General features: G+C 40.1%; 4 protein-coding genes across 5 annotated transcripts in view; all 4 read right to left on the reverse strand.

Moving 5' to 3' along the window:
• Positions 1-19,305, reverse strand: part of LOC126622359 (disease resistance protein RUN1-like) — a 47,162-nt gene extending 27,857 nt beyond the window's left edge. The window contains exon 1 of the mRNA XM_050291069.1: positions 19,284-19,305. The gene's annotated coding sequence lies outside the window, so the exon portion shown is untranslated. The remainder of the gene's footprint in view (positions 1-19,283) is intronic.
• On the reverse strand, positions 1,758-12,261 carry LOC126622361 (mediator of RNA polymerase II transcription subunit 16-like). 2 transcript variants are annotated; one of them, XM_050291075.1, is made up of 8 exons: positions 12,149-12,261; positions 11,864-11,965; positions 4,893-5,489; positions 3,732-4,347; positions 3,563-3,642; positions 3,298-3,380; positions 2,425-2,622; positions 1,758-2,310 (listed from the first exon to the last, which is right to left on the reverse strand). In XM_050291075.1, the coding sequence occupies exons 2-8, from the start codon at positions 11,913-11,915 to the stop codon at positions 1,960-1,962; spliced, it is 1,977 nt and encodes a 658-aa protein (XP_050147032.1). In that variant the 5' UTR covers positions 11,916-11,965; positions 12,149-12,261; the 3' UTR covers positions 1,758-1,959. The 2 variants fall into 2 exon arrangements, with proteins under 2 accessions (XP_050147032.1, XP_050147031.1); XM_050291074.1 differs by having other exon boundaries at positions 11,849-11,965.
• LOC126622354 (disease resistance protein RPV1-like) lies at positions 12,727-19,263 on the reverse strand. The gene is made up of 8 exons (XM_050291061.1): positions 18,583-19,263; positions 17,129-18,218; positions 16,733-17,011; positions 15,804-16,640; positions 15,047-15,703; positions 13,906-14,168; positions 13,193-13,261; positions 12,727-12,815 (listed from the first exon to the last, which is right to left on the reverse strand). Exons 1-7 carry the CDS (start codon positions 19,092-19,094, stop codon positions 13,249-13,251), a joined length of 3,651 nt encoding a protein of 1,216 aa, XP_050147018.1. The 5' UTR covers positions 19,095-19,263; the 3' UTR covers positions 12,727-12,815; positions 13,193-13,248.
• A 789-nt stretch (positions 19,306-20,094) lies between the features above and the next one.
• On the reverse strand, positions 20,095-24,206 carry LOC126622388 (uncharacterized). Its single transcript, XM_050291112.1, has 12 exons — positions 23,721-24,206; positions 23,560-23,644; positions 23,322-23,452; positions 23,118-23,220; positions 22,982-22,996; positions 22,479-22,624; positions 22,191-22,380; positions 21,795-21,869; positions 21,417-21,533; positions 20,897-20,941; positions 20,611-20,709; positions 20,095-20,488 (listed from the first exon to the last, which is right to left on the reverse strand). Exons 1-12 carry the CDS (start codon positions 24,029-24,031, stop codon positions 20,468-20,470), a joined length of 1,338 nt encoding a protein of 445 aa, XP_050147069.1. The 5' UTR covers positions 24,032-24,206; the 3' UTR covers positions 20,095-20,467.
• Positions 24,207-24,505: the final 299 nt, after the last annotated feature.

Below are 24,505 nucleotides of genomic sequence, written 5' to 3' on the forward strand. Positions count from 1 at the left end.
CACCAACATCAGGAATCGAACAATAATTTCATCGCAAGTTTCCAAGAAATGGAGGGAGAGAAAAAATGGAGTTCGTCTTATGTAACAATAGTTTCCAAGCAATTGTATCAGAAATCTGTAATTTCCTTATAGACTACGTGCGTTTCATCGTGTCACAACTAGATGTGAAGCACGTTTTCGGTCATTCTAATCTTACAACTATACAATAGTTCCTAAATGTAATCAAACTGTCAAATGCTTGGTTAGGGAAGGAAGAGATTACTAAAGCAGGTCATCGAAAGCCGGAGGAGGGAAAATATCACCAGTAATAGGACTTGAACTTGATTAAAGCTCATTGAAGAGACAGATCATGGCATCTGCTCCATGTTTGATAATCCCCACACAAGACGGGAAGCAAAACCGGTAAAACCTAAGCATTGATTAGTCGAGATCCACAAAAATCTGCAACAAGTCCAGAAGGTTGATCAGAATAGAATGAAAACCAAAAGCATTCAGAGTTGTAGTTTAGATGGCACCAACTATTTCAGCACAATTCGCAAATGTTTTATCCAAAAGAGACTAACCTCCATATCTGGCAAAGGGTCGTATGACTTTTTCTCTCTTATGTTAAACACAGTAATGCCCGTGATCCTCTGAACTCCAAGTTTAGTGGCAATCAGGTTCTGCATTAGAAAACAGCTACTCTAAGAAACTACTCAAATAGATGAAAGTATGAAGGGCAAATATTTTTCACGGTAATAATCTCAATGTTATATTGCCGAAAGATGACTGGTTACATTTAGGTTGCGGGGTTCAGAGAGCATCATCTCCATTGTGATTATCATTTACCAAAGATGTTTCAACTGAATCTATAACACTATGTTTGGATGAGGGAAATAAACTTGGAATTTGGATAAAAGTCAGAATTTATAAATTGATATGCACCAATTACCTTGTTTGGATTCATAAACATAGAAATTTAGAATTTCGCGTGCCAGATTGAAATTTGTGGAACCAAACGCCTCAACCCTCGGCAAAACCTGTTTGTGATTTCAAATTCATAAATCATGGTTCCTAATTTATCTTTCATCATGTTAAGTAATCTAACTCATGCGGTCTCAAAGTTCAGAGAGTATACAGGATCTGTTAAAATATTGAGGTCACTATAAGCAATCGAAAATGAAAAAAGGCACCGACGAAACCTACAAGAAGGGCTTGAACAGGATATCACCATGATAGCATCTAAAATCGTATGTTGAAGTAGACTTTGGGGCATACTTGTCAAAAACAAAATTTGAAAGATGATTTAAAGCATTACCACAGTTTGAAGACCATTAATCACAACAACATTCTCCTCACGTGAATCATCTTGTGATAAACAAACTTCGAAAGGGCCGAGTTCCTTATCTGTCTCATTTGCTAAATTCAAGTGTAGCTGCATGATGTTTTTACTTGCTCAGTTCCAAATCATTGTATTAGTCAGTGACTAATAATAATTCCTTCACCCAGCCTTTATTTCCTTTAGAATTGCTTATAATTGCATCCTTCAGCCTTTTATTTCGTATAAAATTCTCTATAATTGTGGTCACTTAGACTTATTTATCTTGAAGTTCTCTGTAGTTGCTTATAATAAAATAAATAACTACAATATTTTAAAGACAATATGACATAGTTTCCAAGTACATTATGACAATATTTAAAAGACAATATGACATATTTTAAACACAATATGACATATTTTAAAGACAATATGACATATTTTAAAGACAATATGACAATATGACAATATTGAGGTCATATTTTAAAGACAATATGACAATATGACATAGTTTCCAAGTACAATATGACAATATTTAAAAGACAAATATTTTAGTATTTGTTTTACAAAGTACGGTATTTTATAAATAATTATATATATATATCAAATATATATCAAATTTCAGGTCCCTCTGTGAGGTGAAGCACATCGCCTAGGCGGGGCTACCATGAACCACTTCGCCTATGCCTTTGCCTTTCAAAACATTGCCCCAAACCCACAGAAGTGTTTAGGCCAAACGTTGCATCTCTTTCAGACATCCTGCGCTTTCTCGGCAACAGGCCATCGACGCCATCGACTCCATAATAAACATCACAACTTTCCAAAGATCCGGAATCAGGTGGGTGTGAAGAATTACATAGCTTGGTGTTATCATCTTGAGGACCCATATCATCTGGACCAGACCAAGGCTCTCCGTACATATTGCGCCTTCGCTGCTCTTTGGCTGGAGGGCGGAGTTCTAGCTCTCGGAGCAACAGACCAGCAGCATCTGCACCTCTAGGCCGGGGCATATTCTGTATAGCCAATCAGAAAAAATATTGTCAAACATGACCATTTTTCATCGAGTAACTTTCAACAAGAGAAAAGAATATGTTAAAGATTAAGAAGTTCAACAGTCAATAGAAAACCTGAATATGTGGAACTAGTGCTGGTTCAACAGCCGTTGCTTCAGGATCAATGCCTGATAACGTTTCGCCAGATGCCTGCCATGGCTCTGGTACCAAAGCAGATGGATTTAACAACCTGGCTTGCTTGTCTAGAACCATTGCCCTAACTTCTTGTGCATTTGTACCTTCAAGTAGCCTGCACTTTAACCTGTCGAGACACTGCATCAAAACAGATATAATTTTATGAGTCCTTTTTCTAGATGATTTTTTTTCTTGGTAATCTTTTGCTTGGCAAGTAGAACTGTTAACATCTCTTGCTTGTAGGCTTTAACAGCAAAAGTCTTTTTTCTTTTTCTTTTAAATTCCAGATAAGCATGTTCGACACTACCAGGCCATTCATATAAGAAAAAATTATGTGTCATGAATTCATTTAAATTCAGCATATTTCACTACTTAAAGGTCGTACCCAGTGCACAAGGCTCCCGCTTTACGTAGGGTCTGGGAGAGGTGAATGTCGACTAGCCTTACCCCCATTTTATGGAGAGGCTGCTCCCAAGTCTCGAACCCGAGACCTACCGCTCATGGGCGAAGGCACTTGCCATCGCACCAAGTGCGACCTCTTATATTTCACTACTTGCACAAACAAAATATATTACATCGTATGTCTGAAATTTTTTATCAATATTCTAGAGGCGCGCACATGAGTAATTATGAACAAAACATCTCCGAGATTGTGTAATAAACTGTTAATGCATCAAGATTTATAACACTGTAAAATGCAGCAAATAATTTCACTAAAATGACACCTTTGGTCCTAATTGTCATGAAAAAATTAGTATGTACAAGAAAATTTATAAGCATCTTGAAAAACCTGCGTCATAGCCAAAAACTTACAGGACCAAATCGTTGTCTGCGTTGAGCAGAAGGAAGAGAATGAAAATTTGCATCCAGTACCGCAATGACACTGTTCAGAGAAACTGCAACGAACAAACAAAAAAACACAATCAGAAGGTTGTGCACATCATTTACAAAGAAATTTTGCATGAAACGCATATATAAAAAATTGGAGACCTATAATTTGTTTCCTAATTTTTCAAGAAATACTTTGCTATTCATCAGTCACACGACAATACCACCAAAAAGAATCCAAAGTTATTACCAATGCCATCCTCTGCAGCACTCCGCGTACAGCCAACAACATCCCACCAATCAACCCCAACGAAAAGACTCCGCCAAAACCTGCCATGGTGACCATCACTCTATCGAAACTTGAACATCCACAAAAAATCATTTCAGGGATTCAAGGTTCATCAAGGTGGAAGAAGTACCTTTCGGCAATGGCCCATTCCCAGGTTGACGAGTTTGCCTTCACTTGGCTGCTTGGAACAGCAGGAGGAAGAACACGTATTATTTTTAAAACTGTACGGTCCTTACCACTATCATGCCAAACAGAAGCTGAACAGCAGCTTGTCGATGAGAAGGCAGGGGTAGCAATTGCAGATCCAACGTTAATCTGGTAGTTATCAACAGGTGCAAAGTTCGGACCAGAGAAGATGTGGACCCCACCCCGGAGGAAAGCAACAGCAATCTCACCACCATGAGCAGAATAGACTATTCGAGCAAGTGTTCTAACATCACTTGGCAGGTCAAAAGGATCAAAACTGACTCGTTTTACTTTCTCTATGCCAGAATCAGGAGTCTTCCTTGCATCAGTGGTTGCTGTTGTCGCTGCTGCTTGGTGACTTTTAAAATCATTAGTTGGTTGTATGCTTGTGTCCACTTTGGATAGCCAAACAGTTTGCATTGGTGCCTGCCCACCAAAACTGGAAGTAGGATTTCCAAAGATTTGGTGAACAAGAGGCTGACGTGATGATTCCCAGCTTTGTACTCTCCATCCTGTAATTGATGGACCCTCCTCTGGATCATAAGGAGACATGTATTGTCCTGCACTCATGATTCAATTCATGCAACTACTATAGTTCAGACGTATTTCTAAGAAAACTTAGTTTCTAATCAGGAAAAAAAAGGGTTGTCGTTACCTAACAGGCCAGATAGAATAGAACTCTAAATAGTACAACAGAATCAAAGGTAAGGTAAAGATACCAACAAAAAAAAAAACAGTAAACAGAAGGCAGAAAAGATGGCAAGGAGATCCATTCAAAAGGTCTTGCAATAATAAAGCTGAAAAAGTACTTTTTAAAAGGTGAGAAAATGCATAAGACTACCACTCAACAAGAACACAGAAGTATGGAAACAAAGATTGTACGAAAACGAGAAATAATGACACACTGGTTTATGTTGTTCAAAATTAAAACTAACAAACCAATTTTCTGAGAAATTTTTAGGGAAAAAGTACATCTGGATTAGAAAAGATTAACAAATAAACAAATAAATGCATGCTTCGTTACACCAACAACTTGCAATTGAATTCCAAACACAAAGAATAGAGAAAAAAAATAAAGGTTTTCAAGGAAGAAGACAATTAGTACCCTCAACTACGACAACAGCTATGACAGAACCACCACGGGTTGGATCAAAGGCAACCGCAGTAACTCCAGATCCCCTTGTAGTGGTAGTTGCAGATTGAGATGCAGCCTCGGGACTCACATATGCTGAAAAATTAGAAACTGGAGAGGAATGAAGTGGTACAGTATCACTGAAATCTGGATCTGTCTGCTTTCCCCCTTGCTTTGCTTCAACTAATAGATAATCTTGCCAGCTAAACAAATATGTAGCCAAAGGGGAAAAACCTGCCCAATTGGGTGGATTCATTGAAGGTGGGACCCCATCAGTTGTGCTAATCTTTGGAGTTGCATGAAATCCATTTCCTAGGCCAGGAGCGACCTCCCAAACAACAACCGTAGATGGGTTTACAATTGGAACGCCTGCGACATGCATGGCACCACTGTCTGTTATGATAGCATCAGCTGCCATGATCCCACTAGTCCCAGCACCCAAGAGTCCCTTGCTTGTTTGAAACCACTTTGGTGCAGCACTAGTCGGATTAGGAGGATACTGGGACCAATGAAGCTGAACAGAGCCTGAAGAGAAAACAGAACAGACGCACAGAAAACTGGGCCACCGAGCTGAAACAAATAACAAAATATTGCATCAGATACCAATCGAACACCAAAACAACAAACAACAACAAAGCCTTTTCCCACTAAGTGGGGTCGGCTATATGAATCCTAGAACGCCATTGCGCTCGGTTTTGTGTCATGTCCTCCGTTAGATCCAAGTACTCTAAGCCTTTTCTTAGAGTCTCTTCCAAAGTTTTCCTAGGTCTTCCTCTACCCCTTCGGCCCTGAACCTCTGTCCCGTAGTCACATCTTCGAACCGGAGCGTCAGTCGGCCTTCTTTGCACATGTCCAAATCACCGGAACCGATTTTCTCTCATCTTTCCTTCAATTTCGGCTACTCCTACTTTACCTCGGATATCCTCATTCTCAATCTTATCATTTCTCGTGTGCCCACACATCCCACGAAGCATCCTCATCTCCGCTACACCCATTTTGTGTACGTGTTGATGTTTCACCGCCCAACATTCTGTGCCATACAACATCGCTGGCCTTATTGCCGTCCTATAAAATTTTCCCTTGAGCTTCAGTGGCCTACGACGGTCACACAACACGCCGGATGCACTCTTACACTTCATCCATCCAGCTCGTATTCTATAGTTGAGATCTCCATCTAATTCTCCGTTCTCTTGCAAGATAGATCCTAGGTAACGAAAACGGTCGCTTTTTGTGATCTTCGCTAGATTGCTCCGGTCATTAGTGTGGATAAGTATATAAATGGATAGAGATAGGAAAGCAAACACAAGATGTACGTGGTTCACCCATATTGGCTACGTCCACGGAATAGAAGAGTTCTCATTAATTGTGAAGGGTTTACACAAGTACATAGGTTTAAGCTCTCCTTTAGTGAGTACAAGTGAATGATTTAGTACAAATGACATTAGAGTACAAATGACATTAGGAAATATTGTGGGAGAATGATCTCGTAATCACGAAACTTCTAAGTATCGGAGTGTGGTATCATCTTGACTTGCCTTATCTGTCTCATAGTAGATGTGGCAGCTTCTCTGGAAGTACTCTTCCTCCATCCAGGGGTGGTATCTTTAATTGGTGGAGATGCACAAGGTAATGTATCAATTTCACTTGAAGCTTACTTGTAGTTTCAGGCTTGGTCAAGCGCGATACAAACCATGTAGTAGGAGTCCCCCAAGTCGCCGAGCTAGGGGATCTGCTGAAAGAGGTGACAGACAAGGTAAGCAATCAAAGCTCCGGCTGATTGTTCACCTTCTGCCCATCTTGCAGCAGCATGAAGGATAAAGAGAAGAAAAATGAGAAGAGATGATATGGGATACTTTTGATTTTGAAGAAGTAGCTTTCCACAGGCTTATTCTTGAACTGAGCTGGAGGGTTTTCTGGTTTCCTCCAGAGTATAAGGCCGACTGAAGAATTTGAGGGTCAAAACAAGTCCATCAAATCTAGAGTACGTTCGACCCTGCTGATATGGGATACTTTTGCTTTTGACAGAGTAATGGATGTATAGGCACGTGTGCTGTTACGCTTGTCTCCACATGCTTCCTTGTATCCTTCGCACTTGCCCTATCTGTTCCCCAAGCAGATGCGGTATCTTCCCTGGAAACATAAGATGTTGAAGATGAGTACTCGAGAGCAATGCCAGGTAAGTAATCAGGTAAGGGGTTCCAGGCAGTCAGTTCCTGATTGGGAGCTTGATTTCAAGTGCTGACTGATTGCTCTCTTTCTCCTTGTCTTGCAGGTAAAAACAAGGCCAAAGGAAAAGACAGGGAAAAAGCATGATATGGGATACTCTTGCTTTTAACCCTGATGATATGAGATATTCTTGCTCTAGTATAGCTTGTTTGCAGAGGTATTATCAGGGGGAAAGAAAGCTGAATATTTCGAAAGGCTTCGTTGGGAGTGCCCTCTCAGATATGAGGAAGGGTTAAGCATTTTTGCAGGTCTGCCTGTTCGTTGGGGATGGAGGTCGACATATATAGGAGTCTCCCTAACAAGTAGTAATGCTATTCCTTTAACCTGCTTGGTCATAGCACGGTAGTGGGAGCTGCCAGCTTCACATGTTTTAACTCTGTCAGAGCACTTTGAAAAAGTGGCATGTGGTATCTGGCTCTCGAGATTCGGAGAACGATGCTTCTTCGATTTTTGAGAAAGCAATCATGCTGGGGGTCTGGCTCTCGAGATTCGGGGAGCAGTGTCTCTTCGATTTTTGAGAAAGTAATCATGTTGGGAGTCTGGCTCTCGAGATTCGGAGGGCGGTGCCTCTTCGATTTTGGAGTAAGCAATCTTGTTGGGAGTGTTTTCTCGGATGTGAGTAAAGGTTCGGCATGTTTGCTAGTCTACCTTGCCACGAAGCACGGAGGTTGACACACAGGGACTTTCCAATTATCCAGCAGTGGTACTGTTCCTTTACCCTTGTGGGTAATAATATGGTAGCTAGACCTTCAAAATTTATGTGTCTAAACTTTGTTAGTGCTGTTTCTTTGCTATTCTTTTACCTTTCTTGGTCAGAGCGATATAGTGGGAGCTGCAAGCTTCACGTGCTCAACTTTGGCAGAGACTTTGGCAAAGTTATCTGTGGTACCCATGAGCTATTGTTGCGTGTGGGAAGTGGGTGATTGAACAGTAAGATTCATGTGTTTTCGACTTCACCAGAAGTCTTCGACAGAATGCCCATAATTTCCGCAAAGCTGAGTGTGCGTGTGACAGGTGCTGACAAGGCTAGAAAAGTAGGTGCCTCTTCGATTTCTGAGATCGGCCCTCGTGATCTCTGAGCAGCCCAGCTTTTGAGAAAGCGAGCGCCTCTTCGATTGATTCGGAGAACGATGCCTCTTCGATTTTTGAGAAAGCAATCATGCTGGGGGTCTGGCTCTCGAGATTCGGGGAGCAGTGTCTCTTCGATTTTTGAGAAAGTAATCATGTTGGGAGTCTGGCTCTCGAGATTCGGAGGACGGTGCCTCTTCGATTTTGGAGCAAGCAATCTTGTTGGAAGTGTTTTCTCGAATGTGAGTAAAGGTTGGGCATGTTTGCTAGTCTACCTTGCCACGAAGCACAGAGGTTGACATACAGGGACTTTCCAATTATCCAGCAATGGTACTGTTCATTTACCCTCTCTTCGATTTTTGAGAAAGTAGTCATGTTGGGAGTCTGACTCTCGAGATTCAGAGGACGGTGCCTCTTCGATTTTGGAGCAAGCAATCTTATTGGGAGTGTTTTCTCAAAAATGTGAGTAAAGGTTGGGCATGTTTGCTAGTCTACCTTGCCACAAGGCACAGACGTTGACACACAGGGACTTTCCAATTATCCAGCAGTGGTACTGTTCCTTTACCCTTGTGGGTAATAATATGGTAGCTAGACCTTTAAAATTTATGGGTCTAAACTTTGTTAGTGCTGTTTCTTTGCTATTCTTTTACCCTTCTTGGTCAGAGCGATGTAGTGGGAGCTGCAAGCTTCACGTGCTCAACTTTGGCAGAGAACTTTGGCAAAGTTATCTGTGGTACCCATGAGCTATTGTTGCGTGTGGGAAGTGGGTGATTGGACAGTAAGATTCATGTGTTTTCTACTTCCCCAGAAGTCTTCGACAGAATACCCATAATTTCCGCAAAGCTGAGTGTGCGTGTGACAGGTGCTGACAAGGCTGGAAAAGTAGGTGCCTCTTCGATTTCTGAGATCGGCCCTCGTGGTCTCTGAGAAGCCCAGCTTTTGAGAAAGCGAGCGCCTCTTCGATTTCTGAGATCGGCTTTCATGGTCTTTGAGCAGCCCAACTTTTGAGAAAGCAAACACCTCTTCGATTTATGAGATCACCCTCGTGGTCTCTAAGCAGCCCAGCTTTTGAGAAAGCAAACGCCTCTTCGATTTCTGAGCAGGCGCCTCTTCGATGTCTGAAGCTCCGTCGAGTGCAGCTTTTTATAGGGGCTAGCATTAAGTTCCAAAGCACACTTGAATCTCCACCAGTAGAAGCTCCATTCTTGCACTTCTAAGATCTTGATTTGTCCGACTTCTTCTCTCTTCAACACCTTTGAAAATGTCTGGCCCCTCCGACCGTCGTTTTGACTTGAACCTTGTTGAAGAGGCAGCCCCGCCTTCTCCAGACAACATATGGCGCCCATCCTTCGTCTCCCCTACTGGTCCTCTTACCGTTGGGGATTCCGTGATGAAGAATGATATGACCGCTGCGGTGGTGGCCAGGAACCTTCTCACTCCCAAAGATAACAGACTACTTTCCAAACGGTATGATGAGTTAGCTGTTAAGGATTCGCTGGCTCTCAGTGTTCAGTGTGCAGGTTCTGTGTCTAATATGGCCCAACGCCTATTTGCTCGAACCCGCCAAGTTGAATCATTGGCGGCCGAAGTGATGAGTCTCAAACAGGAGATTAGAGGGCTCAAGCATGAGAATAAACAGTTGCACCGACTCGCACATGACTATGCTACAAACATGAAGAGGAAGCTTGACCAGATGAAGGAAACTGATGGTCAGGTTTTACTTGATCATCAGAGATTTGTGGGTTTGTTCCAAAGGCATTTATTGCCTTCGTCTTCTGGGGCTGTACCGCGTAATGAAGCTCCAAATGATCAACCTCTGATGCCTCCTCCTTCTAGGGTTCTGTCCAATACTGAGGCTCCGAATGATCCCCCTTCGATGCCTTCTCTTTCTGGGGCTCTACCGACTGCTGAGACTTCTCCTAAGCAACCTTTGTGAAGGCTCCATCTTGTTTGTTTATTTTGACTCATGTATATGTACATATTTGTAGCTTATCGGGGATTTCAATAAATAAGTTTTCCTTCATTTCAACGTATTGTGTTAAATACACCAAAGCCTTCTTCGCTAAGTTCTTTGATTTTTTTTTTTTTTTTTTTTTTTTTTTTTTTTGTTGAAGCTTGTATGTTGAAGCTTTCTGAGTGGAGCATGTAGGTTGGGGTAGTGTTCCCTTAATTTTCCGAGTGAGGAAAACTTTTCGGTTGGAGACTTGGAAAATCCAAGTCACTGAGTAGGATCGGCTATATGAATCTTAGAACGCCATTGTGCTCGGTCCTGTGTCATGTCTTTCGTTAGATCCAAGTACTCTAAGTCTTTTCTTAGAGTCTCTTCCAAAGTTTTCCTAGGTCTTCCTCTACCCCTTCGGCCCTGAACCTCTGTCCCATAGTCGCATCTTCTAATCGGAGCGTCAGTAGGCCTTCTTTGCACATGTCCAAACCACCGTAACCGATTTTCTCTCATCTTTCCTTCAATTTCGGCTACTCCTACTTTACCCCGGATATCCTCATTCCTAATCTTATCCTTTCTCGTGTGCCCACACATCCAACGAAGCATCCTCATCTCCGCTACACCCATTTTGTGTACGTGTTGATGCTTCACCGCCCAACATTCTGTGCCATACAGCATCGCCGGCCTTATTGCCGTCCTATAAAATTTTCCCTTGAGCTTCAGTGGCATACGGCGGTCACACAACACACCAGATGCACTCTTCCACTTCATCCATCCAGCTTGTATTCTATGGTTGAGATCTCCATCTAATTCTCCGTTCTTTTGCAAGATAGATCCTAGGTAACGAAAACGGTCGCTCTTTGGTATTTCTTGATCTCCGATTCTCACCCCTACCTCGTTTTGGCCTCCATTTGCACTGAACTTGCACTCCATATATTCTGTCTTTGATCGGCTTAGGCGAAGACCATTAGATTCCAACACTTCTCTCCAAAGGTTAAGCTTTGCATTTACCCCTTCCTGAGTTTCATCTATCAACACTATATCGTCTGCGAAAAGCATACACCAAGGAATATCATCTTGAATATGTCCTGTTAACTCATCCATTACCAACGCAAAAAGGTAAGGACTTAAGGATGAGCCTTGATGTAATCCTACAGTTATGGGAAAGCTTTCATAAGGATTCGACGTGATCATGGAGTGCCGGCTGTCGACTACCTGACGCCCTCCCCCTCCTCCTTTATCCGGGCTTGGGACCGGCCATGTAAAATTACATAGGCGGAGTTTTTAAAAAAGGTCGTACCCAGCAGAAATAAAATGGAAAATAAGATAGCTAGAAATTAAGAGACATTGCAATGAAGGAAAAAAAAACCCTGAATTTTGAGACTGCTGTGAAAGAGATTTTTCTTCAAAGGTTGACTTTCCATTGGAGGATGTACTTGATTTTGAAGAAAGCAACTTATACTGGTTCATAAAAAAAAAAAGATTTCAAAAATCATTAACCATCAACATCATCTGAAAAAGGATACTGCAGTCACACCAGCAGAAATAAAATGCGATCTACATATAAACAATAAGCAATCTAATATGTTACATTTCAAAGAACAAATTTTGTCAAAAAAAAAAGAACAAAGTACATTCAGATGGGCAGAACAAGAAACACAAACATATCCTTTAAATCAGATGAGTAGCATACAACAAAATTGCTTACTGGGGACACTCTGGACAGCCACTTTGTAACAACTGCAATATCCTGCTGCCATTCATGCTCTTGTTGCCAGCGGCTGGTATCGTGTACGAGATTAGCTGGCCCCTAAGCAGATAGATCAAATATAGATCAAATACAAACATTTCATCATATTATAAAATAAAATAGAAAGCAAAAATTGGCCAAGATTATTGCAATTTAGTTGTTAATGGAAAGGCCACATCAAAAGCTTGCAAGGGGAAAAGGTTATCTGCATAAGAAGAAATCAGTACAACAAGTCTAGCTTACTTGAGAAGGCCGAGTCCAGATTGTTACTCTCCCATGGAAATTGGCAATTAGTAAGGCACGAGGGCAAGAAGTAGGAGACCATTCAATAAACTGAACAGAATCACGAGGAGAATCTGCAAAATGTATTCAAAACTATCATGGTTCACAGAATTAGAACCAACATTTAGGAAAGCAAAAGCAAAAGCAAAACATCAAAGGTCTTCCTAACCAAGCATCGAATGAAAAAGACATGCAAAAATATATGCCAACTGTCAGGAGACTTCTTCCAATATTTAGGGAATTGCATCCAAATGAGATGGGATTTGAACACTTAATGAGCTAGCAGGTAATAACTATTGGACTGCGGATGCTAAAAAACAACTTCGTATGCAAGAGTTGCTTGGAAAGAAAAAGAAATTTGACACATTGTAGATGTTCATAGCAAAAGCATATTGGCATTAAGCAAGTCCAAAGAGAATTATAAAGCCTTCATAGTTAATTATCAAGCTATTCACTGAATAAGTTGCAGTGAAGAAAACTTAGGCAAAGAATCTGAAGAACCAAAGGCCCATATAAAAGCAAATAAATCATCTAAATACCTGCATTGACATTGAACACTGCACGCTCAGTTGGTCGCTCTGGGATCACGATATGTATGGGAATCCCAAAAGGTACATTTGCATTTGAACTACAGAGAAGGCCATAACAAAAAGAATTGTCATGACTCATAATTGTACACAAATGTAACTAATTAATAAGAGATGAAATAAAATATAGGCCAAACTTAAGCACGCTTAGTGCCCACCAACCAGGCTTCCTACTTTTTACTAGTGATTCCTTGATGATCCATTTGGACCCTATATGAATATGCTCTATTTCTAAAAGTAAGCTGTAACTACAATTCTTAAAAACTTCTTTTTATGGAAGTACAATTCTTAAACATTCTAGAAAGATTCATCCTTTTCTTTGCATCACGCATATTATCACACCAGAACAAATCCCACATTTCATGACGCAAAACTCTCATGGTCAGAAAAAAAGTGAGCATAAACAAGCAATACAAACCTTGGAATACTTGCACACGTTTCTGATGCACAAGCGATGGCATTCAGCTTCCCGCACTATGCAACAGCACTGGAGAAACAACAAAAAGACTACACATAAAGCCAAATCATCTGTACGTAACTTAAAACATAAATGTACGATGGCCAGGGCAATTTAGCAGTGTCATGGTATTAAGGAAGTAATATCTATTCCAACTAGCTTTCCTTTATGCTTCTCATTTCCAGAGTTCTAGTAACCTTGACCATAACAAAGCTGATAGCTCGTACACCTCTCAGACTAAGGCAGGTAATTCTCATTTCCAGCTTTATTCACATCATGGAAAGTTATTGATTGGCAACGGTTCATAGGGCAATGGCGTAACTAAATCAATAAAGACCTAAAATTTCGAAACTACCCGCCATAGAATCCCCCAATATCAATCCTTCTCTCTCCACATTTCAAATTCAACAACTTTTCTCTCCTTCCCATCTCGTTATACACTATATAATCACACTTTCTTGCTTCATTTCACAATATTTTGAATTTTTCTCCGTGAACACAAAACTACAGAGCTCACACCAGTACAAATATTCTCATTTTATTCACAGTCCCGCTTCGAAACCAAAATTTAAAGACAATTCACCCAGATGCCCCCCACCCCCAACAAAAAGAAGCATAATTCAATGAACAAAACTCAAAATTTAACAGACTGGAGCTCGAATTTCAAAATTCACCTAAAATTGCGACAAAGCTCGGGGACGCGCATCTTGTGCTGCAAATTGGACCTGGGCTGCTTGAGCCTGATACAGAAGACGGCGGCGGGGTTGACTGCGTCATCCTCCATGGGATCGTCTGGCTCGTCGACCGGCTCTTCCTCTTCGTCTTCTCCTCCTCCTCCAATGCTCTCAATACTCCCCGTTTCGGGCTTGTCGGTCTCAGGGGAATGAGCCACAGGCTCGTCGTCGGAGCCCTTCACTTGACTCATTACCCCAAAACCCTAAAAAATTACATAAACAACAAATCACAATTGTGAATTACCAACCGTCATTAAAACAGATCATATCTAAAGCATAATTTCGAGCTGCCAATATCATTGGCTGCTCTTCAGAAGTTTGGCAGGCCATAGGGTGCTCAGAAAGGGTTCCTGGCAAGAAAGAAGCGAATAGAAGCAAATAGTTGGGTGACAAGTCCCGGAGAATGACGGGAGGAGGCATGCGCTGACGCTTACGGTTGGCGACTACATGAGAAGCAGAGGGCTTCTCTGAACATATTATAACCTTAAATGCGTTAATAAGTTGAATTAAGGGGGGTGTATTCAACTAAGGGGGTGTATTCAATTAGGATTTTGAGGGATTTTAATTTTTTAATGAATCTAGGGGTATTCAATCAGGAATTTAAGTGATTCTCTTAAATTCAATGTGTATTCAATCAGAATTTTAAGATAGTTTATGAAAATCCTTAGAAATCCGGGTGTATTCAATTAAAATTTTAAAGAAGTTTATAACATTCCAGGTGTATTCAATTAGAATTTGATTTTAAAGAATTTGAGAAAGTTAAGGAATTAGAGGGAATTGGAGAGATTTCGTAGTGTATTTTGAGCATCCACAAATCTCACCTTCCCCCAATAGATTTCGAAGGAATTGAATCAAAATTTTACATAGAATCTCTACAAATCAATTAAACTCCATAAAAATCCATGGATTTATAAATCCATTAAAATCTCTCAAATTCTCAATTGAATACACCCTCCTAAATCACCACAGAAATAAGAAAGTTCAAACAGAGAGAACATATTAAAAACAGATCAAGGTAAGCAAAAAAATACAGACTGTATCTGCAAACTAGCTGATTAAACCAGAAAGTTTCCTAGCTTACGTAGTCGTCGTCGTCGTCGTCATCAAGGTTGTCATCATCCTCATCATTAGCATCACCGTCTTGGTCCTCCTCCTCCTCATCATCATCCTCATCATCGTCTTGGTCCTCCTCAACATCATCGTCATCATCATCGTCATCGTCATCATCCTCATCAATATCCTCATCAAAATCATCATCTTCGGTAGAAATTTCTTCTAGGGCCCGTTCGTAAGGGATGTAACGGTAAAGAAACGTACCTTGTCTAGTCATATGTTTGTCGCATCTTAAACGTACCCCTATTTTCTTGACCACAGTATTTGGACAATGTGCAATAGCATGGACCAAAACCAAATCGCCTTCTTCCAAATTGAACTCAGTTTCCGACCACGATACATTTTCCAGCCAAAGGACATCTTCAATGGAACCAAGTACTCCTATTTCGAAACAAAAACTAGTACGCTTGGTGTGATTAATAACATAAACATAAGACCTCCACAAATCATCAAACGAGATGGCGTCATCATGAGGAACACAAGCCACACACAGAGCCAACATTTTTGCATTACAACCAATTTCTTTAGGCACTTCAAAAGAGACTTGGGTACCCTCGTTGACATGATTGAACCAAGTGGGAATTTGTCTTCCTACAAGTTTCATGCATCCATCTCCTGTCCATCCCTATACCATGTTGAACAAGATTTGTGTGAGTAATACATGCATAACACGCATATTTGCGAGGGAGGAGTGTGTGTGTGTGGAAGAGAGAGAGAGAGAGAACCTGTAGCGTGCTATCCTTAAGAAGGTAATCTGTGACTTTGTTGTGTATTGGCATATCAATTCCCTGGCCCGAGTTTAACACGCTTTCCACGCCTGGAAACTCAATGAGTTTGGGGGAACCGATATTCACGTATGTCGACATGCCTGAAAAATCTGGCATTCTTTCTAATGCAGAGCAGTCGTCCATCCCCAGGTGCTCCAAACGTTTTGGTAAATCTGTGATCTCGACAAGGTTTGTGCAACCATTCAAGAATAATGTATGAAGCTTGGAGAGGCCACTGAGGCTTGGAAGGCTCCAAAAATTATTGTCACCTAGATATAAGCTGCATAAACTAGGTAGACTACTCCCAATATCATTAGGCACTTCCTCTAAATTGTTGCCCGCCAAACTTAAGCTTGTTAAAGAGCGTAAGCCTCGTAAGGAAGGTAGCGGCAAAAGACACTTCAAGTAACTCAAAGATAAGCGCTCGAGCTTCCCCAGTCGTACGATGGAAGGTGGTACTTTTTTTATGGCCGTCCCATCTGCATAAAGAGTGACCAATGACGTCATTTTCTCCAAGTGCTCAGACAAACTTCGGAATCTTGAACAACCATTGAGAACAAGAGTTTTGACAGATTTCAACTTGTAGAAACTCCTCGGGAGAGCCTTAAGCGTTTCACAGCCTTCCAAATTCACCAACACAAGACTCTTGAGATCTCCGATGGACTTGTGAACTTCAGCCAACCTGTTACAGTCTTTGAGTATCAATTTCTCAAGATTTGGGAATTTCGAAAAGTCTGGCGATTGTATTAGATCGTGGGAGTGGCTGAGATTCAGAATCTTCAACTTACCAAGCAACTGTTAAGAAAAATCAAATTTAAATTCACAAAGAAGATACAGATAGCATAAAAATAATTCCTAATTTGGTTCAGGTTACGCATTGTACTTACCCCAGAATACTCACAAAGAACTTGTTTGAGGCTGCTGTACCGCATGTCAATAGCGACTATGTTTGGTTGACACAGTTCTATTGGTATGAACTCCAATGGGAATCCATGCCAGCACAACCATCTTAGATTTTTGGAAAGACATTGGTATCTCCCAGCGAGCCGAACGTAATTTAGTTGGAGCAACCTCAGTCTCTTCATATTTCTAAAAGCCTCAGTACTGAAACTAGTCTCTTCAAGACTCGGCAAATTCAAAGCCAGACCTTCAATTTTTTCAGTTCCCTACTATCCGAAAAAACAGACTCCAAATAAGAAAAGGCTTTGCAAGAAAAAAAGTTAGATTACTAACTTACATATGCTTACACGTTTAACATAAAGTTCAATTGGGAAAGTACTTACAGATTTGTCTATCAATACATCATTTACATCTTCAGGACGCCACAATCTACTCCGTTCTCCAGGGAAATTGGGATTTTCTGCATGCACGATATCTCTGCCCATATCCCGAAGCAAATCATGCATCATAATCTTGTTTTTTCTACCAATAGTTACAAGGCACAGGTCAAGGAGGACCTCGATTCCTGTTGTTGCATAAAGGCCACAACCATCCAAGATTTGCATGACATCGTTCTTGTCCATTCCAATAAAAAAACAAGCTATATCAAGGAATATTCGCCTCTTGTAATTATCATTTAGGCCGTCATAGCTTATTTTCAATTGTGCCTGAATTTCTCCACGAGGAATCATTTTCAATTCATCCAATATACTTCTCCAATCATGTTCACTTCGTTTGAAAAGAGTAGATCCTAAAACTTCAAGAGCCAGCGGTAGTCCTCCACAGTAATTGACAACTTCTCTTGCGAGCACAAGATATTGACTAGGACAACAACTACTTTTGAAAGCATGCCAACTTAGGAGCTCAAGAGCTTCTTCTTGATCCATTCCTTTCTCCCGATATATCTCATCAACTTCAAATTCTTTTAGCACACGTTCGTTTCTAGTTGTGATGATGATTCTACTCCCAGGGCGAAAAGAGTGGCAATTTCCCACTAATTCGCGTAGCTGCTTCACATCGTCTACATCATCAACTATGACAAGTACCTTTAAGAGTCGAAATCTTTCCCTTACCAAGGCGGTCCCTGCAGCAACACTGCTTACCTCTTTCTTGGTCGTTTGCAAGATATCATAAAGAAGTTGTTTTTGCAATTTTTCTAGTTTCTTTTCCCTCACTTTTTCAAGGAAACATTTACCTTCAAACCTTTCACAAAATTCGTTATAAATGGCTTTAGCAATCGTTGTTTTACCTATTCCACCCATGCCCAAAATTCCAACCACCCGAACATCATCTGAATCTCCGATGCATAAATAATTACTGATATCTTGCACTCGAGAATCTAATCTGACTTGATAGGGCGCTACGTCTAAATATGTGTTGTTTAGCTTCCTATTGACTTCCTCAATAATCTTCTTGATAAACTTTGCTTCAATCCTGGCATTAGTCAAGTTGAGAAGCAAAACGAAGATTGTTATACAACTACAAGACGAAATTGAACTAATACACAAAATTACTTATCATGACTAGAGATTTAATCAAGACAATTTTATTTAAGGTGTTGTGTTTAAACTTAGCAAACATCAATTAAATTTAAAAAAGAAACACAAACAAACAGAAACAGCCTCCCTTCCCTACGCAGCCATTCACCGGCGGTTCCCTGCTGAGATTAGTGTAGCCTCAACAGTTTAAGCTTTATCGTATGATTTTATTAACAGAGGACTAAGAAAAATAATACATGATATTGATAAGCAAAGGTACGTTAAAGCCTTAATTCATAAAAGAAGAAACTAGTAATTACCCGCCCAAGGTGTTTCTGAGATCCCAGCCAGACAAATTCGAAGCTTCAGTGAGAGCAGTTCTCCACCTCTCTTCCTTCCACCTCTCTACCTTCTTTTCATCTATATGTTCCAGAAACAATTGTCCAAAACTGTCAGTCTGTTTCCTGACATGCGAAGGATCAACGTCATAGAATATCGGCAAAACTATTTGCCCCAGCGTTCTTCTACATTCCATGATCTTAACCAGCTCCTCGAGGCACCAGCTGGAGTTCGCATACCGTATAGAGAAGACGATGATAGAGATCTTAGAACCTTGGATTGCTCGCTCAAATTCGGTTGTTAATTCTTCTCCCTTTTTTAGTTCTTCTTCGTCAATAAAAGCGTTGATTCCGGCCCTTGTCAATGCTTCATAAAGGTGGCCCGTGAAGTTTTTACGTGTGTCTTCGCCTCTGAAGCTTATGAACACATCGTAGAGCCAACCTTTTGAGAAAGCGGACGAGGACGAGGCTTTATCGGGGACGGAGATGTCCATTTGGCGAAAGACAAAGCCGAGGGAGCAAAAGAGGAAGATGAGGGCATCAAAGACGACCGGAATTGCGATGGGCGACGTGGTAGGACATTAACACCAGCACCATGATTCACAGCTTCCCCAAGCTCGACCAGTTGTCCATTGCCTTCATTTTCTGGCGGAACTATTTTCTTCTTCTTATAATTAATAAACCCGCCACAAATATACACGGTGCAGTTGACTGAAGACTTGAGAGTTGTGGTTCTACACCCCAAATTCTACGAGGTGCCTTTTGTTTAATCCAACTTTCAACTTTGGTAGCGAGTGCCAAACGCATATTTACAGGGCTCTCACTTTCAATATTGTTAATATAAAGGAAAAATATATAATTATATACAATTTGGTATAAAATTATCAAGGTTATTGAACCTACAATCTTTATCTATTTATATACAATTTGTTATAAAGCAATCAAAGTTGTTGAACCCTACCGCCTATGTATATTTATATACAATTTGGTATAAAATAAACAAAGTAGTTGTGGAAAATGGCATCAAGGACGCGTTTCTTTTTCATTGTGCGTGTTTTTCATTATTTGTTTATTGAGTTCTCTTTTATTCATTTGATTTACCTAGAAGTAGCTTGGCAATTTCCCTCTTAAACTATCACAAACCGAAGTCCCACTCCGGCCCCGTTTACCACATTTCACATAATTTTCCATTGAAAATGTCTCCATTCCGGTCGTAGTATGTTTGTTATCTTCCATCGTCAATTTTATTTGTTACTTTTTAAGATGTACGTTTGTTGTCTTTCCTTTCTCAATGTTACTTATTACTTGTCAAGAGAAATGTGGGTAAACAACTAAACATGCCGGCAGAAATGAACTTTTTTTTTTTTTTTTAAGACAGTTCATCCTTCCGGAGGCCAAGAAGACCCACAGACTTTTCAGCCTCTCTGACTATCATTATGTGATTCACTAGCATCAGGAATTGAAACAATAATTTATTCGCAAGTTTCCAAGAAATGGAGGGAAAGAAAAAATGGACTTCGTCTGATGTAACAATAGTTTCCAAGCAATTGTATCAGAAATCTGCAATTTCCTTATAGACTACGTGCGTTTCATCGCGTCACAACTAGATGTGAAGCACGTTTTCGGTCATTCTAATCTTAGAACTATACAATAGTTCCTAAATGTGTAATCAAACTGTCAAATGCTTGGTTTGGGAAGGAAGAGATTACTGAAACAGGTCATCGAAAGCCGGAGGAGGGTAAATGTCACCAGTAATAGGACTCGAACTTGATTAAAGCTCATTGAAGAGACAGATCATGGCATCTGCTCCATGTTTGATAATCCCCACACAAGACGGGATGCAAAACCGGTAAAACCTAGGCATTGATTAGTCGAGATCCACAAAAATCTGCATCAAGTCCAGAAGGTTGATCAGAATAGAATGAAAACCAAAAGCATTACAAGTTGTAGTTTAGATGGCACCAACTATTTTAGCACAATTCGCAAATGTTTTATCCCAAAGAGACTAACCTCCATATCTGGCAAAGGGTCATATGACTTTTTCTCTCTTATGTTAAACACAGTAATGCCCGTGATCCTCTGAACTCCAAGTTTAGTGGCAATCAGGTTCTGCATTAGAAAACAGCTACTCTTAAGAAACTTCTCAAATAGATGAAAGTATGAATGTATATTGCTGAAAGATGACTGGTTACATTTGGGTTGCGGGGTTTAGAGAGCATCATCTCCATTGTGATTCTCATTTACCAAAGATGTTTAAACTGAATGTATAAGGTGCTGGTGAAATTATTCTCCGTACCAGATTGAAATTTGTGGAACTAAACGCCTCAACCCTCGGCAAAACCTGTGTGTGGATTTCAAATTCATAAAATAGTGGATTTGAATTTGAAATGTTGGATTTCTTATCCACTCCAGTGTATTTCTCTTTTCTTCTATAAAATGTTTTGTTTCTTCTCAAAAAAAATTCATAAAATAGTTATATAATAAAGAGTGAGATGCTAAATATTTGGAATTTAAAAGTATGAATTCAAATATGTAGTCCTTGGTTCCTAATTTATCTTTCATCAAGTAAACTTATGTAATCTAACTGATGGATCTCAAAGTTCACAGAGTATACAGGGTCTGTTAAAATATTGAGGTCACTATATGCAGTCGAAAATGAAAAAAGGCACCAACGAAGCCTATAACAAAGGCTTGGACAAGATATTACTATGATAGCATCTAAAATCGTATATAGAAGCAGACTTTGGGACAGCATAAAATGTTATAAACTTGGGGCATGCATATCAAAAAATTTGAAAGCTGATTTAAAGCATTACCACTGTTTGAAGACCATTAATCACAACAACATTCTCCTCACGTGAATCATCTTGTGATAAACAAACTCCGAAAGGGCCGAGTTCCTTATCTGTCTCATTTGCTAAATTCAAGTGTAGCTGCACGAAGTTTTTGCTTGCTCAGTTCCAAATCATTGCATTAGTCAGTGAGTTCTATTAACTGAAGAATGACAAGAGCAAGACGTAAATATGGGGATGAATTGTGAAGCATGAAGTTCAACAGTCACTAGAAACCTCTATTAGTGAATTTCATAGACAATCAAGCTGCAATAATCTAATGAACAAGATATATATATATATATATATATATATATATATATATATATATATATATATGACACCAAAAAGAATGAAAATTACCAAAAAGGGTCTTTCCAACTTGATGGCAGATGGCTCCTCCACAACATGCAACTCAATATCCTTTCGTGTTATGGGCTGCACAAGAGTATGTCAAGAATATAAGTTTAATACCACTTTAAGCTCTAGCATGTTGAACTTACCTCTCATAATATATCCAAAACTTAACAATTAGTAAAGCATTCTAAAGTCCCTGAATTCCCTGCCGAGTTGAAATAAAACTAACAATATTTTAAAGTTGAAAAAGTAAAATCAAACCATATTTGAACTTCCCACTTTCTGATTAGATGGAATTTTCAGGCGAAAAGCCAGAACAAATATAAACACCCTGCACATCTAAAGTGAAACAAAAAGTAGCGGACAGCATTCTCGATATAATATAATGTGATGAACACTCACAGTTCCCATAATTTGCTGTGTTTGTAGGTGACCAGGTTCGCCCAGATTAGTTCGCCATGTTATCTGAAGTTTACCAAGAATATTGCTTCCCTCAACTTTCCCTTGGGTTGAACCATGTGATGTTAACTGAAAAAGATAGTTATGAATTCCTCCACCGGATTCGATGAGAATTGGTGGCTTAAATATCTCTCTGCCATTAACAAAACGCAGAAGAATATGAAGAAAAGAAGAAAGAGGAATATGAAGAAAAGAAAAATATTCGACAGAAGAAAATAAACCATATTGTACCTTGTTTGAGAATTCTTTTCGGAATGGTGTTCGTCAGATTTTAGGATTTTTGCACTCCAATGCTGAGCGGGCTCAAACTCAACTTGTTCCATAAAAAGATTTGACTTTGTATGGTTTTCGATGCAAGCTTCTAAAAGCGTGATTTCCTGTGATAGAATGCATAAAAAGATTTGACTTCGTAGGATTTACAACGCAAGCTTCTAAAAGCATGATTCCTGTGATAGAATGCATTTATCACCGGAGGCTAATTTGTTACAGGTTATCAACAAGATCAGAGCAGTTACTTAGGCTGCAGAGAACAGAATTGAAATACTAGGAGAGGAATGCTGTTTAATGAAGCACATGCTTTGGCATCCGTATAACACATACGAGACACTATGTCTACGTTTAATCCAGTGTGGCATATTCATACATCGTCGTGTTTCAGGTGAAAATCATCAATATGTATCCAAAAGGCCGAACTTACAAACTTACAATCAATATTTAAATGAACCTCAACGTACCTTTATATCAAGGACCTGAAAAATCAAAGTCAAATTGTTAGTCTTAGTAGGATTAACGAAATGCGGTTGTTTCACACATGTGAATTGAAATTTTGAATCGCACATGCAAATTCCACGGCGTGTGCAAGGAAAATACCTTCGTCCTGACAGAAAGCGGATTGGAAACAATGAATTTGAAGAACTGTGGTAGATATTTACGCTCACCATCACCGTCATAGTACAATGCAGTGCAACAAAATCATAGTACAATGCAGTACAATACAGAGATTACAAAACCTTAACATAAACAAACAACAAAATCATAAAGCACGAGTTTCGAGGACTGAGGAAGAGAGCTTACGTGTGAGCTCCGAGTTCCTTGACATCATGTTCAACAATGAAGTCATAACGGCCGCCTGCACGTATGGATTCAACCGGCGAATTCGACGTGTCCAGCAGCACAAGTCTCTGCCTTTCTGTTTGCATTTCCGATTGCAATTAGCAAAATTAACAGAAGATTAAAAATTGCAGTGAATTAATTCAACATCGAATAATTAGGGAATAATGGAAAATAAAGTCCAAGAATTTGAGATTAAAATCTTGATTATAATGTCATTGACTTCGAAGTTGGAGCTGTTATTGATGCTAATATAGCTACAAAATGTCTCCCCTAAGTACATTGCTCTGCAAAATCACAACTTTATTAACAAATCAAGAAATTAAAATGCGGGTAAGGAGGGAGGGAGAGAGAGAGAGAGACCCGAAGGCTTGGGGGAGGACGAGGAGGCCAGAGAGGCCAATGGAGGAGGAGGGGTGGTGGAGGAGGAACCGAGTGCGGTAGGTGAGATCCGAGGAGTCAGAGGAGGCGGAGGAGGAGGGGTTCAAGGAGTCGTGGACGTCGAGGAGGCGGGGGAGTTGCGCGGCTGCCATCGGGTCGTCGAAAACGTCCTCGCCGACGACGAGATCGGCGGGGTCGAGAAGGAGGGGAATGGGGTCCACCTGGAATGAGGGCTTGCACAGCCTCATCACCCGGAAGGCCAGGGGGTGGGGTCCACCTTGACCGCTGCTCATCGCTGTTTCCCCGTCGTCGTCGATTCGCCGGCGTCCGTCGAGATTAACCGAATTTTCGTGCTTCTGAAATGAGCAACACTTTTTTCAACGGCTTTTGTTGTGTTGACAGTAACTCCTCGTCGTTTTAACTTTTTACCACTTGGGAAACTCCGGTAAATAAATATGATGGCGATCAAATGTATTTTAACGAGACACGTATATAAATGTTTTCTTTTCTTTGATTAAACAGTGGAGGTATTTGAACTTGAGGCTAAATTGTTTCAGTATTGAAAAAGAGAAATATCATTAGATTAAGAGCTAGTTAATAGACTCTGTATAACATATTTAAAAGAAAATTACGTTTAGAGTAAAAGTTACTTAATAGATGCGTAAGACATATTCAAAATTCACTTTTAAAATGTCACAACCTGAAAAACGAACTATCATTAAAATAAGCAATGTTTATTTAATACGAGACCAAGTAGTCTGAAAGAT

The sequence above is a fragment of the Malus sylvestris genome, chromosome 5 (genome assembly GCF_916048215.2).
Source record: "Malus sylvestris chromosome 5, drMalSylv7.2, whole genome shotgun sequence".
NCBI classification, from domain to species: domain Eukaryota; kingdom Viridiplantae; phylum Streptophyta; class Magnoliopsida; order Rosales; family Rosaceae; genus Malus; species Malus sylvestris.

Bases quoted from the DNA above. Each gene is read 5' to 3' on its own strand.
- LOC126622354 (XM_050291061.1), bottom strand. From the start codon at position 19,094: ATGGACATCTCCGTCCCCGATAAAGCCTCGTCCTCGTCCGCTTTCTCA. The intron at 17,012-17,128 runs GTAAGTACTTTC...TTCGGATAGTAG, and splicing joins ATGTATTGATAGACAAATCT to GGAACTGAAAAAATTGAAGG. The intron at 16,641-16,732 runs GTAAGTACAATG...TTTTCTTAACAG, and splicing joins TTCTTTGTGAGTATTCTGGG to TTGCTTGGTAAGTTGAAGAT.
- LOC126622388 (XM_050291112.1), bottom strand. From the start codon at position 24,031: ATGAGCAGCGGTCAAGGTGGACCCCACCCCCTGGCCTTCCGGGTGATG. The intron at 23,645-23,720 runs GTCTCTCTCTCT...GTGATTTTGCAG, and splicing joins GTCCTCCCCCAAGCCTTCGG to AGCAATGTACTTAGGGGAGA. The intron at 20,489-20,610 runs GTTAGTCTCTTT...GACTTGATGCAG, and splicing joins ACCCTTTGCCAGATATGGAG to ATTTTTGTGGATCTCGACTA.
- LOC126622361 (XM_050291074.1), bottom strand. From the start codon at position 11,915: ATGGCAGCAGGATATTGCAGTTGTTACAAAGTGGCTGTCCAGAGTGTC. The intron at 5,490-11,848 runs GTATGCTACTCA...TATTTGTTTCAG, and splicing joins CCCCAGTAAGCAATTTTGTT to CTCGGTGGCCCAGTTTTCTG. The intron at 2,311-2,424 runs GTTTTCTATTGA...TTGGCTATACAG, and splicing joins CACTAGTTCCACATATTCAG to AATATGCCCCGGCCTAGAGG.